This window comes from Halichoeres trimaculatus, unplaced genomic scaffold (assembly GCF_033239565.1).
Source record: "Halichoeres trimaculatus isolate MK-OKI-2021-1 unplaced genomic scaffold, fHalTri1.1 fHalTri1_scaffold_11, whole genome shotgun sequence".
NCBI lineage: Eukaryota > Metazoa > Chordata > Actinopteri > Labriformes > Labridae > Halichoeres > Halichoeres trimaculatus.
Genome location: NW_027437189.1, coordinates 20,354,113 through 20,377,589, shown reverse-complemented (window position 1 = coordinate 20,377,589; position 23,477 = coordinate 20,354,113). Strand labels below are relative to the sequence as shown.

General features: G+C 38.7%; 1 protein-coding gene across 2 annotated transcripts; it reads left to right on the top strand.

Moving 5' to 3' along the window:
- The first annotated feature begins 1,974 nt into the window (after window positions 1-1,974).
- pik3cd (phosphatidylinositol-4,5-bisphosphate 3-kinase, catalytic subunit delta) lies at window positions 1,975-23,334 on the top strand. Of its 2 annotated transcripts, none has more exons than XM_074681084.1 (23): window positions 1,975-2,231; window positions 3,190-3,364; window positions 4,147-4,375; window positions 4,780-5,006; window positions 5,346-5,522; window positions 7,925-8,080; window positions 8,578-8,667; window positions 9,966-10,187; window positions 12,780-12,876; window positions 13,241-13,371; window positions 13,454-13,504; window positions 13,593-13,760; window positions 14,580-14,701; window positions 14,811-14,954; window positions 15,038-15,137; window positions 15,239-15,405; window positions 16,779-16,888; window positions 17,123-17,201; window positions 17,307-17,474; window positions 18,422-18,545; window positions 20,196-20,341; window positions 20,421-20,553; window positions 20,654-23,334. In XM_074681084.1, the coding sequence occupies exons 2-23, from the start codon at window positions 3,224-3,226 to the stop codon at window positions 20,789-20,791; spliced, it is 3,120 nt and encodes a 1,039-aa protein (XP_074537185.1). In that variant the 5' UTR covers window positions 1,975-2,231; window positions 3,190-3,223; the 3' UTR covers window positions 20,792-23,334. The 2 variants fall into 2 exon arrangements, with proteins under 2 accessions (XP_074537185.1, XP_074537186.1); XM_074681085.1 differs by having other exon boundaries at window positions 1,975-2,250.
- The last annotated feature ends 143 nt before the right edge of the window (window positions 23,335-23,477 follow it).

The following is a 23,477-nucleotide window of genomic DNA, read 5'->3' as shown; positions in this document are numbered from 1 at the left end:
AGTGTGAGTCCTCATGAAGTTAGTTTCTGATACAAGCTGAAATTGAGTAAAAATAAAAGCAGCAGCTTATGTACTGATATGTTCAGAAATTGTTTAGAGTTACAAGGGTGGGGGGTTCGTGCTGTCTGTCTGCAGCTCTGGATGAAAGTTTCTCTTCTGCACAATCACTTCCTGTTTTTACCAGCTGGTCGACACTGCTGTCACAAACAACTGTGTTTTTCAAAAAACATGAACTGAGTTAACCAGCTCCTATGAACACACACACACACACACACACACACACACACACACACACACACACACACACACACACACACACACACAAACAAAATGCCCCTCTAAGATGACATCCAACAGGAAGCCATTTTTGCCTCTGTAGTATCAACCACCAAGGCTCCAAACCCTTTTTTGAAATAAAACAAAAGATATACATCTACAATGGTTTTTATCCGCTAGTATTTTTTGCCAAAACACAGTGCCACTGGCATAAAAGAAGATATACACTTTAAGTACACAAATAAGTTAAAGAAGCTTACAGTTAGGGGGTTGAAATGTCATGTTGTTGGTGGCCTGTCTGTTTCCTCTTTTCACAGTAGTACTAAAGTGGCTAATGTTCCACTTCCATGATTGTGGTGCTATTGTGCACAAATATCAGAAAAAATAAAAGTGGTCACTGGCTTCATGGTTGCTTAGTGAAAATACAAAAAAGGAAAGTGGTTTTCACATATAAGAGTTTCAGTTGAATTACAGATAACTACATCTGAGCAGCTTCAGATAGACACAAACTGAAAGAAGTGTTGTTTGTCGTGAATACTAACAAAATCAAGGGCCAACCCAGAAGTTAAGGAGTTAAGTTACCAATATCTTTGTCTTTGATAGATTTTAGGGATATTATGTGGACCAAGTAAACAAATTCATTTTTAGAAACTAGCGTATTCACTAAGTCTACCTTTTTATTAAAAGTTTGGAGATATATATATATATATATATATATATATATATATATATATATATATATATATATATATATATATATATATATATATATATATATATATATATATATATATATATATATATATATACAGTCAAATCATATGAAAACATATTGCATAACTTGAGGTGCACACCAACCTCTGTTCTCTCGCTGAGTTGTAGATACGCAAATACTCAAACTCGACACCCATCACATGGCTGGACTTTCCTTTGTGAAACAGCATTACCAGAAACTGCAATAGCTAATAATAAAATTAACCTCTGTGTTGTTTCATACATTTTAGAAAACTATTTTGGGTCACAAAGTGTCAAACGTGTGAAACATAGTTCAAGGGAAGCAAAAGAGGAAGCACCCACTGTACTTTTCCCTGCATGGTTAAAATTGACAGCAAATCAAAAACCTGTTCATAGTGAATTTTTCTCACGGATAGACAGCCAATATCAGACGAAAACCTTGAAATAAGAATGTATGCAGATAATGTTTTTAAGTGTGATATATCTTCTGTGATCGAAGTCTCTTTTTGATTTCAATATTACTTTTATTTAAGTATATTCTGGTTTATTGGAAGTGTAACATCATTTTCAAATTAGTAAAATAGTGTAAAGGAAAGAATTAAGCTACTTGACAATTTTAAGTATATTCGTTATTTAAAAGAAGAGCTACTCTAGAAAAGGTTTTCTTTCCATCAATGCACTTTTACACGCAGGATTAAAAGCCTTGAATATTAAAATAGAGACCTGTTTAGTTTTTGCCTGGTTAAAAATGTTGCTACAAACGCTTATTTATGTATTTATTTATAATTTATTTATTTATTGGTACAGCCTGATTCATATGCTGACATATTGAATGATATTAAAATGAAACCATAATAAAACAGACACAATTTCATGTATTTTGGAGGGACGGGGAGCGGAAGTCAGAGCGTAAAAAAATATCACTTTCACTTCACGCGAGCAGAAGTTTTGGTTGACGGTCCCTGAGCGCGCGGCGCGGCAGTCTGTCAGTGCTTCACCATCTCTGCAGGAATGACAGCCCATTGACGAGGAGGGAGACACGCCACATTTCCTCTAGAGCTGTACGGCCACCTGCTCTGTCTGAGCTGGATTTACAACACCTTCCTGACCTCACGGACCAACCTGCAGCCGCTTGACAGACAGAGACATGTCATCGTGATAGTCATCCTCCATGTTCGCTGAACCATGAAGAGATGACCGAGGACCTGTAGGGCTGACAGGCGAGTGTACCTCGAACAGGTTGCTTTCGATATTGTATCTTCCGTTAAAAAAGTGCAAGTTGTACTCTTATCGCAACACGTTCAACTTTAATTTAGCTATAAGGGTGTTAACCTTTGATTTTCTTCAGAGCTGCTTAATTTAGAATCATTTAGGATTTACAATGTTTTTAACGACGGTTCTTAATTGTTGAAATTAATATTATAGGTCGGCTAGAATTAGCCTACATCAGGCAGACAAGCAGCTAACAAAGCACGAGTTTCTCTTTACTTAAATCAATAGTATAGAATTACTTTATGACAAATTACTCTGAGTAACGCTCACGATACAGTGTTTTTGTCGTGCACAGCCACCTGAATGAAGTGGCAGGGTGATGATAAGCGCATTTTGTAGTGTGGCTGAAGTAGTTTAAGTTTATTTATAATATTTCTTCACCTCATTTGACCTCTCTGCTCTGCCTTCTTAGAGTACCTGGGTCATCGTCAAATGAGCTGTCTGAATTAAGTCAGTACCTTTAAGTAAACTGCAGGTCATAAAAAGCTAGCAGCAATAAAAAAGAATCCCATAAAAATCTTGAACCTTTGCCCCTGTTTACTATTTATGCATTATTCATAGTCTCAGTCTTATACAGTGAGCTTTAAAGGGGGCACAGAAACCGATTGGGTGCCTTGAACTAAAGGAAGCTCTTTTTCATTCATTCATTCATTTATTTATTTATTCACACAGTCACTTTCATTCACATGGTGTTATTAAAAGGCTTTTAGTTCCAGCTGACATCCGAGAGATTAAGCAGTTTGAGGCTTTTAGAAACAATCTACAAAATGAATGTTACACCACAAAACAAACAACCCACGTACACATGTTAATGGTGGACATATTAACCCTGGCTGTGTTTTTCCTCTGTGTTCGGTGTGTGTGTGTGTGTGTGTATGGATGGCTGGCTTGTATTCCGGTGAGCAGCAGAGGAGCTGACGGTAAATGAGAGGCCGTCACCATGCCCCCAGGGAAGTATGGGATGCAGGAGGAATGGGAGAAGGAGGGGGATCAGGAGATCATGATGGACTTCCTGCTACCCACTGGGATCTTCCTCAAATTCCCTGTGACAAAAAATGACACCATCAGAAGCATCAAAAAAGTATGTCATCTTAAGTCTGCAGATGCTTCTTTCAGAGAGTAGAAAATCTCTGTAGAACAATTTAAATAATCAACATATGTTGCATTTATTTTTGTAAGATAACGTACTTTTAAGAGATTGCAATCGATAGACTGCAGCACAGCGTTGCAGCCCTGGGGACAAGACTTACAAAATGCTGTTGTTATTTACAGTATTTACTCAATATGCTTTTAGGCAGATTGGATGACTTAATATTTCCTCAGACATTAAACTAATGAAAACATTACATAATCCAAACAATACTCTCTTGTGCTTCTGATTTGTCTTGAAGTTTTGATGCAAGTGTTACAGAAAGAGCTGCAGCTTTCCTCCCTGGTACACACAGCCAGCTCTCTACTGAATCACATCTGCTGTTCAGTGTGACTGTGCTGTTTCTATGCCAACGGTTCTGCCACTTCAGGGTGTTTGATTTAGTTGTTAAATAATGATTCTCTAGGAAGCTGTTAAGATGATTAAGAGATTAAATGTCTTTGCAACAGGAGTAATTCACAACAAATTGTTGGGAATGTTCAAAAACTGCCAAGGTTTCTTTTTACATGATGTGTTGTCATCCTGTTTGTTGGAGTAAATGAGATCCTCATTCTTACTGAAACAGCACTTTGGTTGATATGTTGTCTTTAATAGAAAAAAAGTGGCTGTACCCTTAGCATAGATTTTCTATATATGGAGATTGCTCTGTAAAATGCAGATGACATTCAAACCAAGCTGTCAGTCTCATGTGTTTCTGTTGTTTCTTGTCTCAGATGGTTTGGAAAAATGCCAGAAGTGAGGCCCTCTTCAGTGCTCTTGGAGAACCTGATGCATATGTCTTCACCTGCATCAACCAGACGGCAGAGAGAGAGGAACTGGAAGAGGAATCGAGGCGCATAAGTGACGTGCGGCCTTATATGTGTGTCCTCAGGCTGGTGGCAAGGGAGGGTGATCGAGTGGAGAAACTCACCAACACCCAAATCAGCTTGTTAATCGGCAAAGGTTAGAGACATATTTCAATGACAAAGCAGACCACAAGCTCAGCTGACAAATAGAGATGTTTTGTGGGTTAGTGGTTTCATTATGCTGCTACTGTATAAAATTAGAAGCAGTCCTCTGTAATAAAAAAGGGTGATGTTTTGCAGTCCTATTTCTGCTCCTGCCCCCCTATGAATACTGGATTCATATTTTGCTTACAGTAATAAAAATGAGTCCACATGGCACTGTAATTGTGTTTTGATCATGTTTTCAGTGTAACTTTTCAAAGACATTTATTTTGCTGACATGAAACATGGCTTGTTCTCAGAAAGTCACTGTTAGTGAAGCAAAATCTCCCATCATCAGAAGTAAACTGCTCCCCTTAATGGAAGCTTGTATTTTTGACACTTTGACCATGATCCATCCAGGTCTGCACGAGTTCGAGGCTCAGAAGAACCATGAGGTGAACGAGTTTCGCACAAAGATGCGCACATTTTGCGAAGATAAGGCTCAGGAGCGGCAGTTGTTACCGTGGCAGCAGTGGCTGGAGTATAGCTTTCCATGTGACCTGGAGCCGTGCTGCTCCCTGCCAGCGAGTGCAAAGTCAAAAAACTCCAAGAAGATTTTCATCAATGTCAAGTTTGAGGCTTGTGATGTGAGTTGACATGTTGCTGCAGATTCTGAGTCATATTTTAAACTTGTTGATGAGACTCTGAAAATTAAAGTTGTGAAATGACTGTGTAGCAGTGGGGTAATCCACAGACACCCAACAGCCTTAATTTGAAAACAGAAATTTCACTTTGTGGCAACAAATTTAAGAAGATTGTATCAAGTAAACATGTGCACATTTGGAAATTCCCCCTCCCACTCTGCAAACACCTTCGGTAAAACTTCACTAGGGAACTAGGTCCACACACCTGAAAACAATGTTTTGAATGACTTTCTGTACAAATGAAACCTTGATTAGTACAAAGCATGTCTTGATCTCTCACAGGAAAGCTTCATGCTGCAGCAGGACCCTCAGGACCTCCCTGTGGCTTTGATGAGGAGCGCTCTGAAAAAGAAGGCCACTGTGTTTCGCTCAGTGAGACAGGAGCCTGAGGACTACACCTTACAGGTCAACGGCAGGTGGGAGTTCATCTACGGGAAACACCCCCTGTGCCAGTTCAAAGTGAGTGATCAGAGAAACAGCACCTTTGGCAGAAAAGTAATGGTTGAAGTATAAAGATGCAGACATTTATTTTACATTTGTTTGGAGAGGACAGGACAGCAGATAGAGCACAAAACCAGGAAAGTGGCTTGCCTCATGAGGAGTGTAAACTAGACCAAAAGGCTGTACCTTTATGTGGCTCTTTAAATTAACATTAAAATGTGGATGTTTAAGTCTATAAATTAATTTTTTGATCATTTACACAAAATTTGACCCTTGCCTCCTCACTTCACCAACTCAACTACACTGAAGCGGCACATAATGTTTAAATTATTGCTAATTTTAGAAACTAAAAAATTTTGTATTGGTTTGTCTGAACACTAGCAGTCTTGTTTTGAAGCAGCTCCTGTTCAGCTTTCTTCTGAAACAGGTTGTGCAAGAGACTTTTTTTGGGGATGCACGATATTATCGGCACAATATCGGTATCGGCTGATAAAAGCTTAAAAACACGTTTATTGGTATCGGCAGATATGGAAATTTCTGCCGATAGGCACAGCCGATAAGGTGCTATTCAGTTAGGATTATTATTATTTTCCATCTGAAAAATAAGCTCCTTAAATAAAATGTAGCACTTCATTTGTTTGCACTGCAGAGCTCTGTGTCTGTCACCAGGTTGTTACAGTAGCTCTAAAATAATCAAATGCAACTTGGTTATGTTTAAAAATGCATTGTACATTTAAAGTTCATGTGATCTAAAGAAATTATTTTTCTGTATTTCAATACTGAATGTCTTGAGTTTGAAAAAATAATACATTTCTTATTTATGGTAAAATCAAATGTTTTTTTTCTTGTTTTATGTGTTTCTTAAACAAATAAGACCGTCACAATAAGAGTAACATATAAATTCCAGTACAGGAAAGACTTAGCTTTCTTTACAGTGAAAAAAACAAACAAACTTGTGATTATCGGTATCGGTATCGGCCAAAAGGGGTTTAGATATATCGGCATATCGGATATCGGCAAAAATCCAGTATCGTGCATCCCTACTTCTTTTAGAATCCTCTCAGTTTAAACTTAAGCCATTTCTCATCTACTATGTTTCGTATTTTACTGCATTCATTTCAGCCACTGCCTGCCCAAGCCTCAAATATCTGCTTGCCAACATCATTAGGCTTCTAAACTGTGTCACTGTGTTCATGCGGAAGTTTGATCTTTTGACCATGCCCAACTGTGATAGTTTGATCATCCAAAACTTTAACTCTGGTCTCACTTTGTAAAATTAAATCTTCTGCCCCCACGCACCACATGCAACTTTTTCCAACTGTTACTGTGTTTTTGTAAGGATGTGACTCACAAAGAAGTTAGGAAACTACACAAACTTCCTGTTGGAAACCCTCATTAATGACCAATTCATTTTAACCCTTTTTTTTTAAACACAACTGTCTCATTTTGAGATGATTGATAGATGAGGGTATTATTCAGTCTTTTTGAAATCATTCCCTTTGTTTGTATTTTTACGTAATTGCTGGATTATTTAAAAGGTTTGGGTCTCCGTCTGTATGTATTTGCCAAATAATGGCACTTACTGGTGGTAGTGGTTTTATCTTTTTAGGTTTGTTTATTGATGAGTTATCTGTTTAGGCCATAAAGCAAGTAACCTCTGAGACACACTACAGCACTTATAGTCTAAACTAATTTGCTTTGCCCATGCCTTGATGGGCTTTTACAATTTAACAAGGGCCAGAGCAAGACAAACTCAGCAATGACGTGAACATGACAGCACAGCATACAAATCATTATTTGGTAAAACAAACTTGGAGATGCTGTTCAATCAAACTGGAACACCTCCATATTTACACATCCCTTGTACTACTACTTTAAAATCAGTTATATCCTCAATTAAAAAGATGTGTGAACACAGTTTTTCACCTCAGTATGATAAATGTTTCATTTTTATTCAAGAGTTCCCGTCCTAATGGTTTGTACAATATGCCATACAATAAATGAAAGAGCCAGAGGAGTGTACACTTGTTGGTTCGAGAGATGCTCTGTCTCTGTGCTCTTGATAATTGTCTTTCGGTGCCGTTTGTCTGCTCTGCTTCTGTGTTTTTCAAACAAAAGCAGAAATGACTGTCAGATCAGGATTGAGTCAAGCCTTAAGTGACAGGAGACCCCGCTGTTGATTTTGAAACTCCAGCTACCTGCAGGAGTGACTCATATCAGTCAAGCAGCCCTGCAGAAAGGAACTGAACCCATCCACACATAATGAGATTTCAGCTGCATTTACCTACAGCAAACGAACAGCCTGCAGGAGTGAAGCAGCTCTAAAAGAACACTGGGAAATATCTGTTGGTGAACTGACTGATGGCTGTACCAGTAAACCTCTTTTTCTTTTTCTTTCCGTCTTCTGTTTTTCTTTCTAGTATATTTTCTGGTGTTTGAGAAATGGTCAAAACCCCTACTTAACCATGGTGCATCGCTCCACCATCAGCACATACCAGGAGGAGCAGGGCCGCATGTGCAGCCAGGTTTTTAAGAGCCGCTCATCATCTCGACCCCCTCCCCTGCCCCTGAAGAAGGTGAGAGGTTAGCGGATGACAGTCGTGTTTCATTAACAGAACAGCACTTTTTTCTTCCTCTCTTTATTGAAGTGTCTTCCAGATAGAAAATAGGTTGGACTTTGAAACAGTTGAAACATGCTAAACAAAACTGTTGATAATCTACTTTTGGCGCCTTAGCTTGCATTTACTGTAATTTAGTCTGAACCGTGCAGTACATTACCATCCTTAGATCTGCTCTGACAAACTATGGTTAATTGTATGCGCTTGTGCTCAACAGTCCAACAAAAAGCAGAAGAATCATAAATAAAGAAAAAAACAGATGATTTTTGTTTAAAAGTTTGTTCCCTTTTACTGTGAAATATGCATTGTTGTTGTGTGTCTATCATTTGATCTCTTGTCAAACAGGAAATTGTTGCAACATTGCCACTCTCTACCTGAATAGAAATACTTTATTTTCAGTGTGGAAATGAGAGGCCTAAAGTTTAAACTGTATCTCTTCTAACTATTCTTTGCAGCAAAATACGTCCTCTCTGTCGTCCATCAATGAGCCTTTCTGCATCCACTTGCTGCAGGGGAGCCGAGTTAACGCAGACGAAGGGATGAAGGTTGGTGTGGTTTTGCGTGGGTTCTCTCACTTTGCAGCTCAATGAAGTGTGGCATTACACTTGTTTACCAATATCTCAATTTCAGTTGTAGGAGCAGCAGGGGCTGAGATGTAAATGACAGGAGGGTCACATGGTCTAAACCACACGTTTCCCATAATTCATCAAGGCGGTTGGTTAAAAACTTCAAAACAGGAAGTGGGGAGGGCCTATCTGATTTGTATGTCTCATTCTGGGGCCTAGATTCTAAGAAAGAAGGCAGACATCGGGCTGTCGCTGCCTCTCCTGCTTTCAGTGCACTTCTTTTTTTGTATTTGATGCAAACATTCAGTTACTATTGCTGAAAGGCTCAAACTCATGTTGAAATCTGACAAGTGGCAGTTAAATGTTTCCTTTAAATACCGACAAAATTGCAACCATTTCTGGTGTACTTGTTGAGAACAACCAAAAGTGGCTATATATGTATAAGTGTTGGCTTATTTGATGTACCTATATTTCATTAGGAATGTATAATGATGTATCCTCAAGCTGTTTTTGTATGATTAATGACGATGATTAATATATACTGTAAACGGATTACTATTATTTGTATTGTATTATATATATATATATAAAATACAATACAAATTTTATATATATATATATATAAAATTATTCTGTCCAAAATAAACTTAACTACTACTACTTATACTACTACTCTTACTACTATCCTGTAAGAGCAGGTTTTTGTTTATCTGTGTTTTGTTGGAATACAGACAAAAGCATATTGAAAGACCTGACAAAACTGCTTATTCATCCTTAGTTTTTTTTGTAGTGTCAGTGTTATCCTTACTATTTGCTGAAACAAGACTTGGTGCACTTGTATGTTTGAACTCTGTTAGTGCATCTGTGTATAATTCAACTTCATAACTCGCTGTAATACTGGCTAAACGGATGATTAAGTGTAAGCAGCTTCTGGATGCTGCCCATGAGCACATCATGAGTAATGACAGTCACATAATTTTTAGTCATGTCTGCAGTTTGGTCAGTGGTTTGATTTGCCAAAAGGAAACAGCTTAGTGGTTTTACCGTGTTAGATTTTGATTCCTGTGGATGTGCATCATTTTCAAGGGGCTCTGGTTAACATTAATCAAGAGTCTGCCTCTGAGTCTGAGTGGTAGGGGAAACTCTGAATCATTTTTTAAGTCTGTGAATCTTCCACAATCTCCCTCACGCAGGTGTTAAACCCCTCAGCTTCCAAACCACATAAAACCACGTAACACCCTCATCTAATCACTCTTTTGTGTGTGTTTCCCTTGCAGCTTGTGGTGCAGGCTGGCCTGTTCCATGGCAGTGAACTTCTCTGTAAGGTGGTGACCAGCTCTGAGGTTACAGTGTCCTCTGAGCCTCTGTGGGACCAGAAACTGGAGTTTGACATTAACGTGTCCGACCTGCCTCGCATGAGCCGTCTTTGTTTTGCGCTTTATGCTGTCATTGAGAAGGCCAAGAAACCCCGCGGCACCAAAAAGAAGAACAAGAAAGCGGTGAGTGTGTTATCAACAATTTAGGCCTGTTAGTGTTAAACTTGTTGTTGAGCCGGCGAGTGTTTGGGCTGGTGGTGCAGTTGTTAGCAAGCACAAACAGATCTGTTTTACTTCCTTCGGTGTGGGTGTGTGTTTAGCTGCTTCTGGTTGTGCAAGTGTGTTCAGTGGCAAGACTGTGGTTAACATATCATCCGCTTCAGCTCTTTTATCTATACATCAGCCCGAGGAAGGAAGGACATGGCAAACATTTTCAAGGAATTCTAAATTCATCCAAGCAGTGGCCGTTCAAGTTTTCAGAATTTACAACTGCTGAGATAATTGTGCTGTAATTTACTCCTTTTGTTCAAGGCCTGTACTCAGAACGCCACTTGGTTCAGGCTATTTCCTGCCACCATCATTCTTCTGTGTTAGAGGGGGGTTAATCCAAATAAATAATGTTTTATTGTTTTTACACCTTAATGCTGCCTGTTAAAGGAATTTAAAAAATCTTTTTTTTCCTTTTAGTACAACATGAATATTAAGATATTCAGAATTCATCCTTAATGTTGAGACGATGTCATCTGCATAGAGAGGGTACATCTGTGTGCACTAGAATAATGTATATAACCATTTTGGGGTGAGTCACAAAAAATTGTGGCACCCCCAGTTATTACAAGTCATACAGATGTTTATCATGCAAGTTTTCTCAAGAGCTGAGAATGATCCAGATCTGATAATATATGAGTTGTGAAGTGCAGTGCTAAACACCATTCAAACACCGAGAGCCAGCTGTGGCTGACTGACTGGATTACAGAAGACTGATGATGAAAATATGCGGCTTTTTTTGGATGAACCAAAAACATTTTGAGCATATTTAGATGTTGACTTCCGCTCAGGAATATTTTGAAAAGCAGACATACCACAGACAACATTTTTAACTAGGAGATACTCAAACCAACAACTTAACTGTAATCATTTCTACTATTATAACATCTACAAATTACGGCTAATTTAATGATACACATCTCAAACAGCTTCTGTATTTTTTTTTTTTAAATGCTCTGGCTATTCACAGTTGTTGTAATGGTCTTGTGACATGCACACGTTATCACTGAAGGTAGCCTTCTATGCCCCCATTCGTTTTAAAGAGAACAAAATTGAATTCCCTGTAACTCTGTGACCTCTTAAGAAGTGTTGAGCGGTTGTGAGCTAACACATTTCAGAAGTCTGCCGAAACATGTTACCCAGGTGGGTTTCTGGGCCACTTCTGCTTTCTGAGCAACTTCTCTCTTCTTTTGCCTGGAAGAGAAGTCCTGCAGACGGACGCCAGAGAGACTGACGGAAACCAGGCTATTCTAGCTGCTCTTGTTTTATCTGTATCATGGGGTTTTTTTTTGCACTCACTCCAAATTTGTTGATTTTTAACAGAATCAGTGGGCCTTTTCCTGCAATTTGTTTCACCTTTTACCCCTTCTATCTCAACCTTATGGTTAATACATGTTATAACATTATGAGTTTAACGATGCTTTATATACATGTATTAATAGAATCTGCAAAGTGCTTATCTTGGCACCATATTCTCTAAAGGCAGGACCCTAAGAATAGAATAGAATAGAATAGAATAGAATAGAATAGAATAGAATAGAATAGAACTTTATTGTCATTGTAACAAGTACAACAAAATTGAAGTCACAGCAGCAATCAAGAAAACAAAAGTAAGAAAATGCATAGAAAGTGCAAAAAGGTCCATAAGAAAATAGATGATGACAGCTTGTCCATCATTGTCCAGTTCAGCCAGCCTCCACCTCCACAGGGTCCAGGACTGAGCTTCTTCAGTCATGCTCCATCTCTGTCTCCTGGATCCTGTCTGCTCACAGCAGGTGAAGCTCTTCCAACTTGGCGTTGGTGTCTGATGTTAGCTCCATTAGCCATGTCTGTGAATAGCATGATGCTACTCTGCCCTCTGGTATTTCCTCTGTTGCTGGGTTAGCACAGCTAGCTCATCCATGTTATTGGAGATAGATCTTACGTTCCAAATAACGATGGATGTAAGGACAGGTCCATGTTGTCACTTCTTAGCTCACACCTGAGAACTAGCACGTTGTCCTCACCTCCTTCTCCTCAGCTTGTGGGAAAACATCAGGCCTTACACCAGTTAGCATTGACATGCTACAGGTTGCTAACAGCTGAGTTCACATGTAAACAATGCAGCCATGGTTACATGTAGGATCTCTAGACAAACACAGAAGAAAAAGTAGTAAAAATATCACTGAAGCCACAAAAAGTTTGGTGTCCATATCCAACAAATGAGCTATTCAAAGTAATGATCCACTCCAAATACAAAGATTACGAAAAAGAGACGAAAAAAATTACTAGAAATGGACAAAGAAGAGAGCTGGTGCAAAAGGCAGCCATAGCCAACAGGGCGGCGCCTAGCAACGGTAAACGTTGCCAAAGTATTTCTATCTTTCTATCTTCCCTTGTGTCTTTTAATATTTTTGAAATATTGCAGTGAATCACAAAATGTTTCAGCTGTTACTGATACAACTCTTTTTTAATATAAATGTCTTCAAAGCCTTTGACCAAACCACATCCTTCTTCTCCTCTCCTCAGGACTGTCCGATTGCCTGGGTGAACACCATGGTGTTTGACTACAAAGACCAGCTGAAGACCGGGGAGGTCCTCTTGTCCATGTGGCCATCTGTTCCTGGTACTTATAGCCGTGCTTCTTCTCACATCACCTCCTCTTCAAAACACCTCCCATCTTAACAGCCTCCTCCACAACGCCTGGCAGAACACTGTGAGAGCTGAAATACTCACAGTGTCATCAGAGCCACACGTATTCACACATTATGCGTGCTCTGATACACAAGCTTACATTTTCCTGATAAAGTGCTTGTTAAAAAAAATATATCGCCATAAATTAGAGCCATGTGATTGATCATTTTGGCTGTGAAACTGTTTGGTTACTCACTGAACATTAGGCCAAACAAGCCAGGTTTAAAGATAGAAGTATACTCACTGAATTCATGAAAGCATATCCCATAAGTTATAACAGAACATTCTTATCTCAGATGACAAAGGGGACCTGTTGAATCCGATGGGAACTGTGGAGAAAAACCCAAATGTTGACAGTGCTGCCGGGCTTCTCATCCGCTTTCACAACATTCGGCCTTACCCTCTCTACTACCCTCCACTTGAAAAGGTATTTATTTCAAAAATCAAACTGTTGGGCCCATGCTGAAAACTTGATAACAGTCCACCAAAAGGTTTTGATTTGCTTACAGCCAAGTGATGGAGAGACAAATGGGGAGGTAACTTTTCCTGCCAAAGAGGAGGTAAGACTTAGATATTCTGTCACAGCTTGAGTTCACATATGGCAGCTGTTTCTTTTCAACTGTATGATTGTCTTTTCGCTTTCTGTAGTACATGAAACTCAAAGAAATTGTGGATAACAAGAACTACACTGAGTTCTTCGAGGACGAGAAGGAGCTCTTGTGGAAGCTTCGTTCAGAAGTCCGGGATTGTTTTCCTGAAAGTCTGTCAAAGTTACTGCTCATCACCAAGTGGAATAAGCGTGAGGATGTAGTTCAGGTATTTAATGAGATTTTTTTTTATACTATCAACAGTTTGGTTTTTTATTAGATGTCTGTAAAGGAATCTTAAAAATTTAGCAAAAATACAAAACACACAGAAATGTCTAAACAGATTTAATGATAATAATAAGTAACACATTTACTTTGTATAGTGCTTTCCAAAGTTCTCAAAGACACAACAGATTTTAGTTCTCACTTTATATATAACCAAAGACTGTATAAAACATGGACATAGTCTCCCTGATGTCACCCGTCTGTTTCTGAAACAGAAAATGACGCACATCGGCTATGGCGGCCATATAGGTGGTGGCAAGGGCTTCGTGTACAGCTATAGGGCGCCTGTCGGTCACGTGACCCTGAGCTGTGCCTCTGATTGGTATAGTGGGTGACGACAGTAAAATTAGTGACTCAGACAGGAGACGTTTTTTTGAACCAGGCTGTAAATAGGTTAATTTCTGCTTTGAAAACGTATTTTTGGCTTGGTGTGTTTGTGACTTCCGGTACTTCTGGAACCAGCCTCAAGCGGACACTTGAGAAACAGCAGATTTTAGCACTTCAGCATTGTCTCTCATTCCGGAGGTTGCTGCTTGCATATAACTCAGATTCTAAAACTCATACTTGATGTACATGGCATTATTGATATTTTTAGATTTTTATTTTAGGGTTTTAAGTTTTCATGAATCATAATATATCCAGATTAATAGGATAAATATTGTCTACAAATGTAAAAATAGCCACTAGGTTATTGCTTATGTTCTGAGCAAAGTTATACAGTCAGCACGCCTCTGCCCTCAACATTTGTTATGCTTCTTCTCAGATGGTGAGTTTGTTGAAAAACTGGCCAGACCTTCCCGCCATCCCTGCCCTGGAGCTGTTAGATTACAGTTTTCCTGACCCAGCAGTCCGCTCTTTTACCATCAGATGCCTTAGGAAGCTCAGGTACCCACACACACACACATACACACGCACACACACATACACAAATGTTTATGTCTGCTTGGAGTTTCTTTTCAAGCTCTAAAACCTTTGTGGACTTATGCGCTCACAGTGATGATGAACTGCTGCAGTACCTAATACAGCTGGTACAGGTTCTGAAGTACGAGTCCTATCTTGACTGTGACCTCACCACTTTTCTGCTGGAGAGAGCTTTGAAAAACAGAAGGATTGGACACTTTCTGTTTTGGCATCTAAGGTGAGATTCAGTTTGATAGAAATTATGAGTGTCAAGTGTATCTACAAGCTTTTGTCTGACTGGTGACTTTGTGTTTGTGAAAGGTCTGAAATTCACGTGCCGTCTGTGAGTTTACGCTTTGGTCTGATTTTGGAGGCTTACTGCAGAGGGAACATTCACCACATCAAGCTCTTAAGCAAACAGGTAATCTCACCAACTCACATGCCCTAACTATAAATCACAAATTTAGTGCTTTTGAGCCATAAAATTCAAAATCTCTGTATGTTTGGTACCCTGCTGCACAGAACGAAGCTCTGGGCAAAATGAAGGCCCTGAGTGACATTGTCAAATCAGGCTCCCAGAAGATGACAGTGGATGACCTGAAGCTGTGTATTAGGCAGGAGTCTTACCTGGAGGCCCTGTCAGACCTGCAGTCACCGCTCAACCCCAGCATCATCCTCGCTGAGATCTGGTAAGTCCTAGACACACACACACACACACACACACACACACACACACACACACACACACACACACACACACACACACACACACACACACACACAAACACACACACACAAACACACACAAACAAACTGCAACTTTCATTTTTGAGTTTATATCGGATTCTAAGGCAGTTTGGTCGATTACCGACTTCACTGCATTAGAAGATAACACATTTATGAGAAATCTTATACACTATACACTGTTGATGCACAGTTCCCCCAACTTTTTTGGACCAGATAATGCAGAACACCATGATAGATTTTAACTCCCATTTCTAAAATCCTTTCAGTTAAGAATAAACGGTTACTGGGCATTTATTCGTCGTCATATGTTTGATCAGAATACTTTTATCGTCGATGTTGTCTTTTAGTTTGTTTTACTAGCACAATAATTACCTTCCTGGCTCCAAAGGACCAACACTGATGAATAATATTTGTATAATTGTCAGCGTCAATCTTCAACCATGAGGTTTAGAATTATACATTTTTAAATCTCATTCTGTTTTATTTTACATTTCAACACACCACAGTTAAGTGTGTTTCCCTGCTCTTGTTTGCCTTGTGATGGGTAAAAGTGATATGCTCTTTGTGTAAAATAGAGTTAGAGTGTCCCTAAAGTACTTCAAGTTTAAGCTACCACTTGCAAGCTAAGTATACAGGTGCATCCGCATCCCAAAAGTCAGCAGAGTGTGTTTGGAGTGTAAGGATCGCCACAGATGTGTGGATGAAACAAAGTCAAAGAAGTGATCAACGCTATAAAACAGTGGCAACTGCCTGCAGCCAGGCCAGCATTGACGAAGACTAAGGTCTGTGAGGGATATCCCCAGGTTGGCATGTTGTGATACACCTTATTGTCATGGGGAACAATAGTTGTGATGCATACAGGAACCGAAAGAAAAAGAGCAAGCAACCGAACTAGCAACACCTGAAAAGTGTAAAATGCTGATACATGAAGCAGGGTTCACGTACGACAGCGAGTGATCAGAGTTATCACAGTATAACTTCACTTCACATCAACCCTGATCAGACAGTGTGACTCCTGTATATTCCTGAATGAGTGAATGTTGCTAGAAATCACTCTGTATTTCAAAAAATAAGCCTCAAAATCATGGTTTCAGACCACGCTTGTCTAATAGTGCAGTGTTTATTTAAATGATAAATCTAAGATCCTAAAGAGGGATCATGACTATAAGTATGGTCTCAACAGGCCTAAACATTAAACAGTAACATTTTGAATTTGAAAATAAAAAGTTAGTCCTCTCCACTCTCGTTTTTTCTCAGTCTTTTAAACTGAAAATGTAATTTTACTTTAAAACAAGTTTGCTTTTCCTTGTTGCAGTGCAGAAAAATGCAGATTTATGAACTCCAAGATGAAGCCGCTGTGGCTGATGTATAAGAACCCCAGCACCCAGGCCGACATGGTGGGCATTATCTTCAAGAATGGAGATGGTGAGATATAAGAAAACCTTCATGCTGTGATACAAACAGCAGCCACACTGTAGAAAAAAGAATGCACAAAAGAGTAACAAGCATTTATGTACCTTGTAAAAAAATATACCCAGCAGGTTTAGGGGAAAAAAAATCCTACAGTGAACTTTAATGACAGTATGAATGAAATCAAAATTCAGAAGTATCAGTTCTTACATAGAGATTTACTTGCCTCAATTCCTGGATCACTTTTAGATCTTCGACAAGACATGCTGACCCTCCAGATGATCCAGCTAATGGAGAACTTGTGGAAAAAAGAAGGTCTTGATCTCAGGTAGGATGGAGGAGTGGTTTGTAGCAGTTGATGAGGGTTTTTTTTGTCGGTTTTACATATGTATGTGGATGACATTGTGATAACTAATTCCCCCTCCTCTTACAGAATGATACCATATGGCTGCTTGTCCACTGGGAACAAGATGGGGCTCATTGAGGTTGTGAAGCACTCAGACACCATTGCCAACATTCAGCTGAACAACAGTAACAGCGCCGCCACTGCTGCCTTCAACAAAGATGCTCTGCTTAACTGGCTCAAGTCGAAGAATCCTGAGTGAGTATGATGAACGCCAGACACAAAGCAGCAGGCAACGGCTTAAACATCGTATCCTATATGCAATTCAACGTTTGATTCTGATTGAAATGTCTGTTTACAATTTTTTTTTATTTCTTGTTTTCACAAAATTAGGACCTTTTTCCCTCAAACATAACTGTGATGTGTCTGAGTGCATAGCAAGATGCGAGAAAAAGATATATGTCACATCTGCTGACTGTTTTAACTAACCAACCTGATAGACACTTCTCTTTGTATATATTTGTAAATAAGAGGTAGATACATTTTCTCTAACATACTTAGCTTCAGATGGTACAAACACAGCAGGACTTTTCTGTCAACAGAGAATTATCTTTTTTTGCTGAGTTCTCTAAATTCTTATGTTTTAGAAATCTCGCTGTTTTTTTGTGTTGTTTGCATTATTTACTTCAAAATGCTCCTTGTGTGCAGTGCTTTAAAACAGAAACACAAAGTGCAGAGGCAACTACAGCTCCAGCAGCATTAAATGAGAGTAGATTTCTGTTCGGTGCCAGACAGTCTGAAGGTCTTGTCTATTCTAAAAGCTCCTCGAAGAGAGAGAAGCATTCAATGTAATGAATAAGCCTTTGTACGTCACGTTGGCAAGACGGGCCTGGCTGAGTGCACGGCAGAACAGAAAGGTAATTAGCTTGAAATGCTGCAGCGGCCAAAAAGGAGCGGAGAAAATTAGTAAAAGGTTGACACCGTCTACGTCTAGACAGGGAAAGGACGTGATGGTCAATCATTAATTGACCACGGGAATTTTTCTGTGAATATTTCATATAGCTATGAGGAAAGTCTGACTCATGAATGTGTGTTCAGTGTCTGTGCAGATTATATGAACAAGATAAGAGCATTGTAAATACACTGAAGGGACAAAACCTAATCATGTTTTTCGTCCTTGTTTCTCAACTCTTTTTCTTTACCAGGGACAAACTTGATCAAGCAATAGAAGAGTTCACTCTGTCCTGTGCTGGCTACTGTGTAGCTACTTATGTCCTCGGCATTGGAGATCGTCACAATGACAATATCATGATCAGAGAAACAGGACAGGTATTGGGCTTTTTTGTATTATTTTCTGTTACAAACTACATTCACAAATGCACAAAACTTCTCATAAGTTCCTGAATGTGTTAACACATGCAAACAAAATTTTAAAGCTGACTCTACAGGCTTTCTGAGAAAAATTTCTGCATGATGATGAGGTGAACTGTTACTATCGTGCAATTTGGGAGAACTTGAAAAGTGCCACATTAAAAAAATCCCCCAAAACATCTGAGGTTAAAGAAGCAGAATCATTTACAAGACAAGAAAAGTGAAGATGTGTGAACATTCCCCATGTGCATGTACCTCTGATATAACAACTCATGTAGTGGGTCGTTTTGGTCTCTTGTGGCCAAGGTTAAAATGGTTTTGGATTTGTCATTATAGTTTAGTTTTAGTTAGTTTTGAATTTTTTTTCCCATTACAGTTTAGTTTTAATTAGTTTTAGAGCAGGCATTCTAGTTTTCAGAAGTACCAGGAACAGATGGCCACATGGACAAGAGGACCTCCCCATATATTTTTAGTTTCTGTTTAGTTTTAGTTTTTTCATACCTTATTTGCCAGGTGCAGGACTCAAAAAGGTCAGAGTAAATATTTTGTAATACTGTTTATTTTCAAGTCCAACATAGTGCTCACGGCTCAGTCAATGCTGATACTGAACTGTTGGCTGCTGCCTTAAACACAAGAAAATAATATAAACATAATATAGAAAATATATACATAAATCATAGAAAAATAATATAAACAAAAACTATATAAAACAATATAATATGAGCTTAAATGTTTAGAAACTTGGACTCTGTAGTAGGAAAGACAGACTTAAAAACAATTAAAGGCAGCCTCACATGCAATTAAAGTATTACAGTTGCTCTGATTCATTGCCCCTCCACCTTTTGTTGCAGCACAGTGCACAGCCAGTCAGTGCAGTAAACAAGCTCGTCCCGCTATGATGGTGCTGTGCGGCACTGGCAACTGCCTAAAACTGTCATAACATTGGCTGGGAAAATGTGTCTGATTAATTTAAATCCTAAAGGCTATTAATATTGTCAGAAACTAAAACTAAGGGCATTTTCTCTATAATTTTAGTTAGTTTCAGTTAGTTTTGTGAACACAAGATACAGTTTTAGTTTACATATTGTTTTTGTTTTCTTTTTTAGTTTTTATTAGTTACAGTTAACTGCAGTGTATTTTAAATTTTAGTTTTAGTTTTTAGTTTAGTTTTAGTTAACTATTATAATCTTGCTTGTGGCTTTGGCGGTGAGCTTTGAATGTCATATCCTGCCTGTCTGTTAGAGTCATCTCTCCCCTGTCTCACCAACCTCCTTGTCCATGTAGGAAGACTTCATGCTTAAAATTTGGTAGTAGAGCACATGTTAGAGAGAAGCTGAAATTTGTCAGCATTGAATTGAGCATTAAACTATTTTTTTCTAAAATTAATACAATAGTACCTCTAAGTTATGGATGTAAATCACAAATATTCTTTTTTTTCCTTTAAAATTTCTGTTTTTCATGTGATGTGATGGACATACTCAGACATGCTGTTAGATGTGAAGTTCTTCAGGTTACTCTGAGTTTACTAAGTCTTTGAGGAATGTGACCATGGTCAGTGATGCACAGCCAATTTACCAACCAAAGGTCATTTTCACCTTTACTCTTCAGCTGTTCCACATTGACTTTGGGCATTTCCTCGGCAACTTCAAGCGGAAACTAGGGATCAACAGGGAGCGTGTGCCTTTTATCCTGACTTACGACTTTGTCCATGTGATCCAACAAGGAAAGACAAACAACAGCGAGAAGTTTGAGAGGTAGAATATCTTTTTCAACTGTCTTTTTGTTGATCTGCAAATGTTGTTACCAGCTGTTGATTATTATCCATGTTGTTAGGTTCAGGGAGTACTGTGAGCGAGCCTACAAGATCCTGTGTCGAAATGGGACTTTGTTCGTCAACCTCTTTGCTATGATGAAGGCAGCAGGACTGCCAGAGCTAACTTCCTTCAAAGACATCCAGTATCTAAAGGTACACGGCCATGGTTATGATGATGGTGATGATGTTGCCAATGAGGATGATTTTGGTGAGGATTATAACAATGTTAGTCATGGTTTCTTCTTTTCAACAGGACTCTTTAGCTTTGGGTAAATCAGAAGAGGAGGCGTTGAAGAATTTCAAATTCAAGTTCACTGAAGCTCTGCGGGAGAGCTGGAAGACAAAGGTGAACTGGATGATGCACTCTTTGGCCAAAGATAACAGAGCATAAGGAATACTGCAACAAGGCAACCTGAAGAGCGACCAGAACAGTATGCTTTCGAACTTATGGAGATTAAAGGGAAGTAGTTACGATTGAATGTATTAAGATTTTTTAATGGCATTTGAAAACAACCAGGAAATGTTTACATCTGACTGGTCTGGCTATGGAAAATAGCCTGAGTGGAAAACTTTTTTGACCCTGGAGTTTCACTGCGATGGATACTTCCACCATGAAGGAAATCAACCACTCTCATCCCCCTACCATCAAACATTAGGATGCCGCTGACATCGGGGAAGAAACAACGAACAGTTCTTTTCTTACTGCGACTTAAAATCTTATGTGAAGGTGTTGTAAACCAGTGAAACAGGAGCAGAAACTGAGAACTCAGCTCATTGACTGTGTTACTCAGCCGGCGCAAACTGCATACAAACTCTATGTCAACTCGAAACCACACTGTTGTGTCATGGAGTACAATAAGAGCAGCAGCTTCATGTCAAGGCTTGATGGCAGTGTCGATTCCTCTCATTCCTAATGCTCATGTGCATTTGTGTCTTTTTAAGTTTTTATCTATTTTATTTATTTTTTCAGCTCAGAAGTACTTGTATATAGTCATGAAGGATATTTTTAAAGATTTAAAGTTTTATTTACTGCTGTGCCACTTGTTAATGTGTAATGTTGCCTTGAAGTACAATGTGTTGCCTTAGGAGTGCCAGTAGACAGGAAGTGTTGTGACGATGACAATCTGTTGGAAAATAGTTGAGTGTCTTTAAATGGAAATTTAATTTGATTGCATCTTTTCGTATCAGGCTGTTCTATCAAGAAAACTCTTGCCAAACAGTTCCTATTAGGGATGGGTACCTTTCACATTTGAAACAATAGGGTACTGATGCCTGGTACCTGGCGAGCAGTCCTTAATGCTACCAGCATTCAATATTTTGTGTGTGTTAACGTGGGAATTAATTTTAATTTTAATTTATTTAATAAGGAAACCTCAAATTTCTTTAGCTTAACACATTAAGTCTTCAATATATAATCTTGCAATGCTGTGTTGAAGTCCAGCATGTAAAATCGCCTACTCTACCACTCTCACACAGTCACAAGGATGTGTTTAAGTACCTAAACATGGTATAGTTTGATTTTGCATGAATCGGTACTCGGGACTACAGACAGAATTTGGTCGGTACCTTTTAAAGTACCTAATTTGGTACCCAGCCCTAGTTTTTTATGCATTAAATGGAAGGTTCAATATTTCAATGGATAAAACATATTGGCTTTTTGGTTGAAAAAACAAACAAGAGGACAATTTATGTTTTTAAAACAACTAAACCAAAACTTCTAAGAGATATTGGCAATTAGATTGTGCTTAATTTTTTTGTATTCAATTTTTTTTTTAAGTTTGGCTTTATCTGTACTTCCCTCAGGTTCATATGCAGTGGAAAGAGTTGCAGGTGGTAGGGCTTCATGTTTCCTACACTCAGCAAGCAATGCAAAAGGCTTTATCCAAAAATGTTTGACCATCTCTTTAATGTCAGCTTTCAAGTGCAAACAAAGAAGAAATGATGTCAGGTAAAAAAGTAATTTACTGTAACTGTTTGATCGCGGGATCAGACTAAATGTTGAATAAATGGGGTTTTATGACTAAACTAAGTCTGTTGAGCCACAGACATGAGGAAGAATTCCTCAAAATGTGGCATTGTATGCAGCTACCTTTAAAATGTTGTACATGTGGATTTTTGTGTGTCCAATCTCAGATGATGCAGTAAGTTTGTATGCCCTTATCAATGTGTCAGCCTTTATTATTACATATATTTAAGTTATGCACTGTGTAATTTAAATTACATTATTGAACTGATGTGACAGGTGCCATTTTTCCAACATTGTGTCAAACACCTCTAAACTTTGTCATATCCGGTGCAAATGTGTTTGTTTAAAGTGTGTGAGTGTGGGCTTTAGGCTATGCTTTAATAGGGTTTCTGGACTATGTTGACATTGTGTATTTTTGCTGTCAGGCCTAAAAAGATGGGGATATGCTTGCCAGTTTGCATAGCAGTAAAATAATCTCTCTCATTGCACAATGTTGACTTTTACAGAGGAGTCAGTGTAGCTGTGGATTACACAGCAAGAGGATTGAAAAGCTGCTAAAATATTCAACCTGGAATAGACTTTAAATATGGGTCACCAGTGTTCCTTAGCTGCTTCAAGCCACAAGAAGCTTCGTTGAGTGTTAGCGTCTTTTGCAAAATGTAGAACTACGCAGCTGTTGCCTTTGGACTTGCTTTTCAAGATATTTTTAAGTGAATACAAATCTTTACAGGCTGAGGCTGTATTTTCATGTGTGCAGCTTAAGAGATCACCCTTTGTAACAACTGAGGTTTGATGATGACCTTTCCTTTCTCTGCATCCTGTTTTCACATTAGCTTCTCTCTCTGTTGAGAGGAAAACACACTCAATAAACAGCAGGATCCAAGTCCTATTTGATTTTTTCTACTTGTATGTGTAGCAGGAACAAATAATGATAATTATGGAACGCTATCAATGTCATCTGTTGTTTTCTCAATTCTCTATATTTAAGAACTTTTAACATTTTAAACATTTTGGATTTATAAAGCATGTATTATGTTTGAAAGTGAGTAGGTTATAGATTCTCCTACCTTTGGGAGGGTAGTTTTACATTTTTGTGGTTAAACATATGATT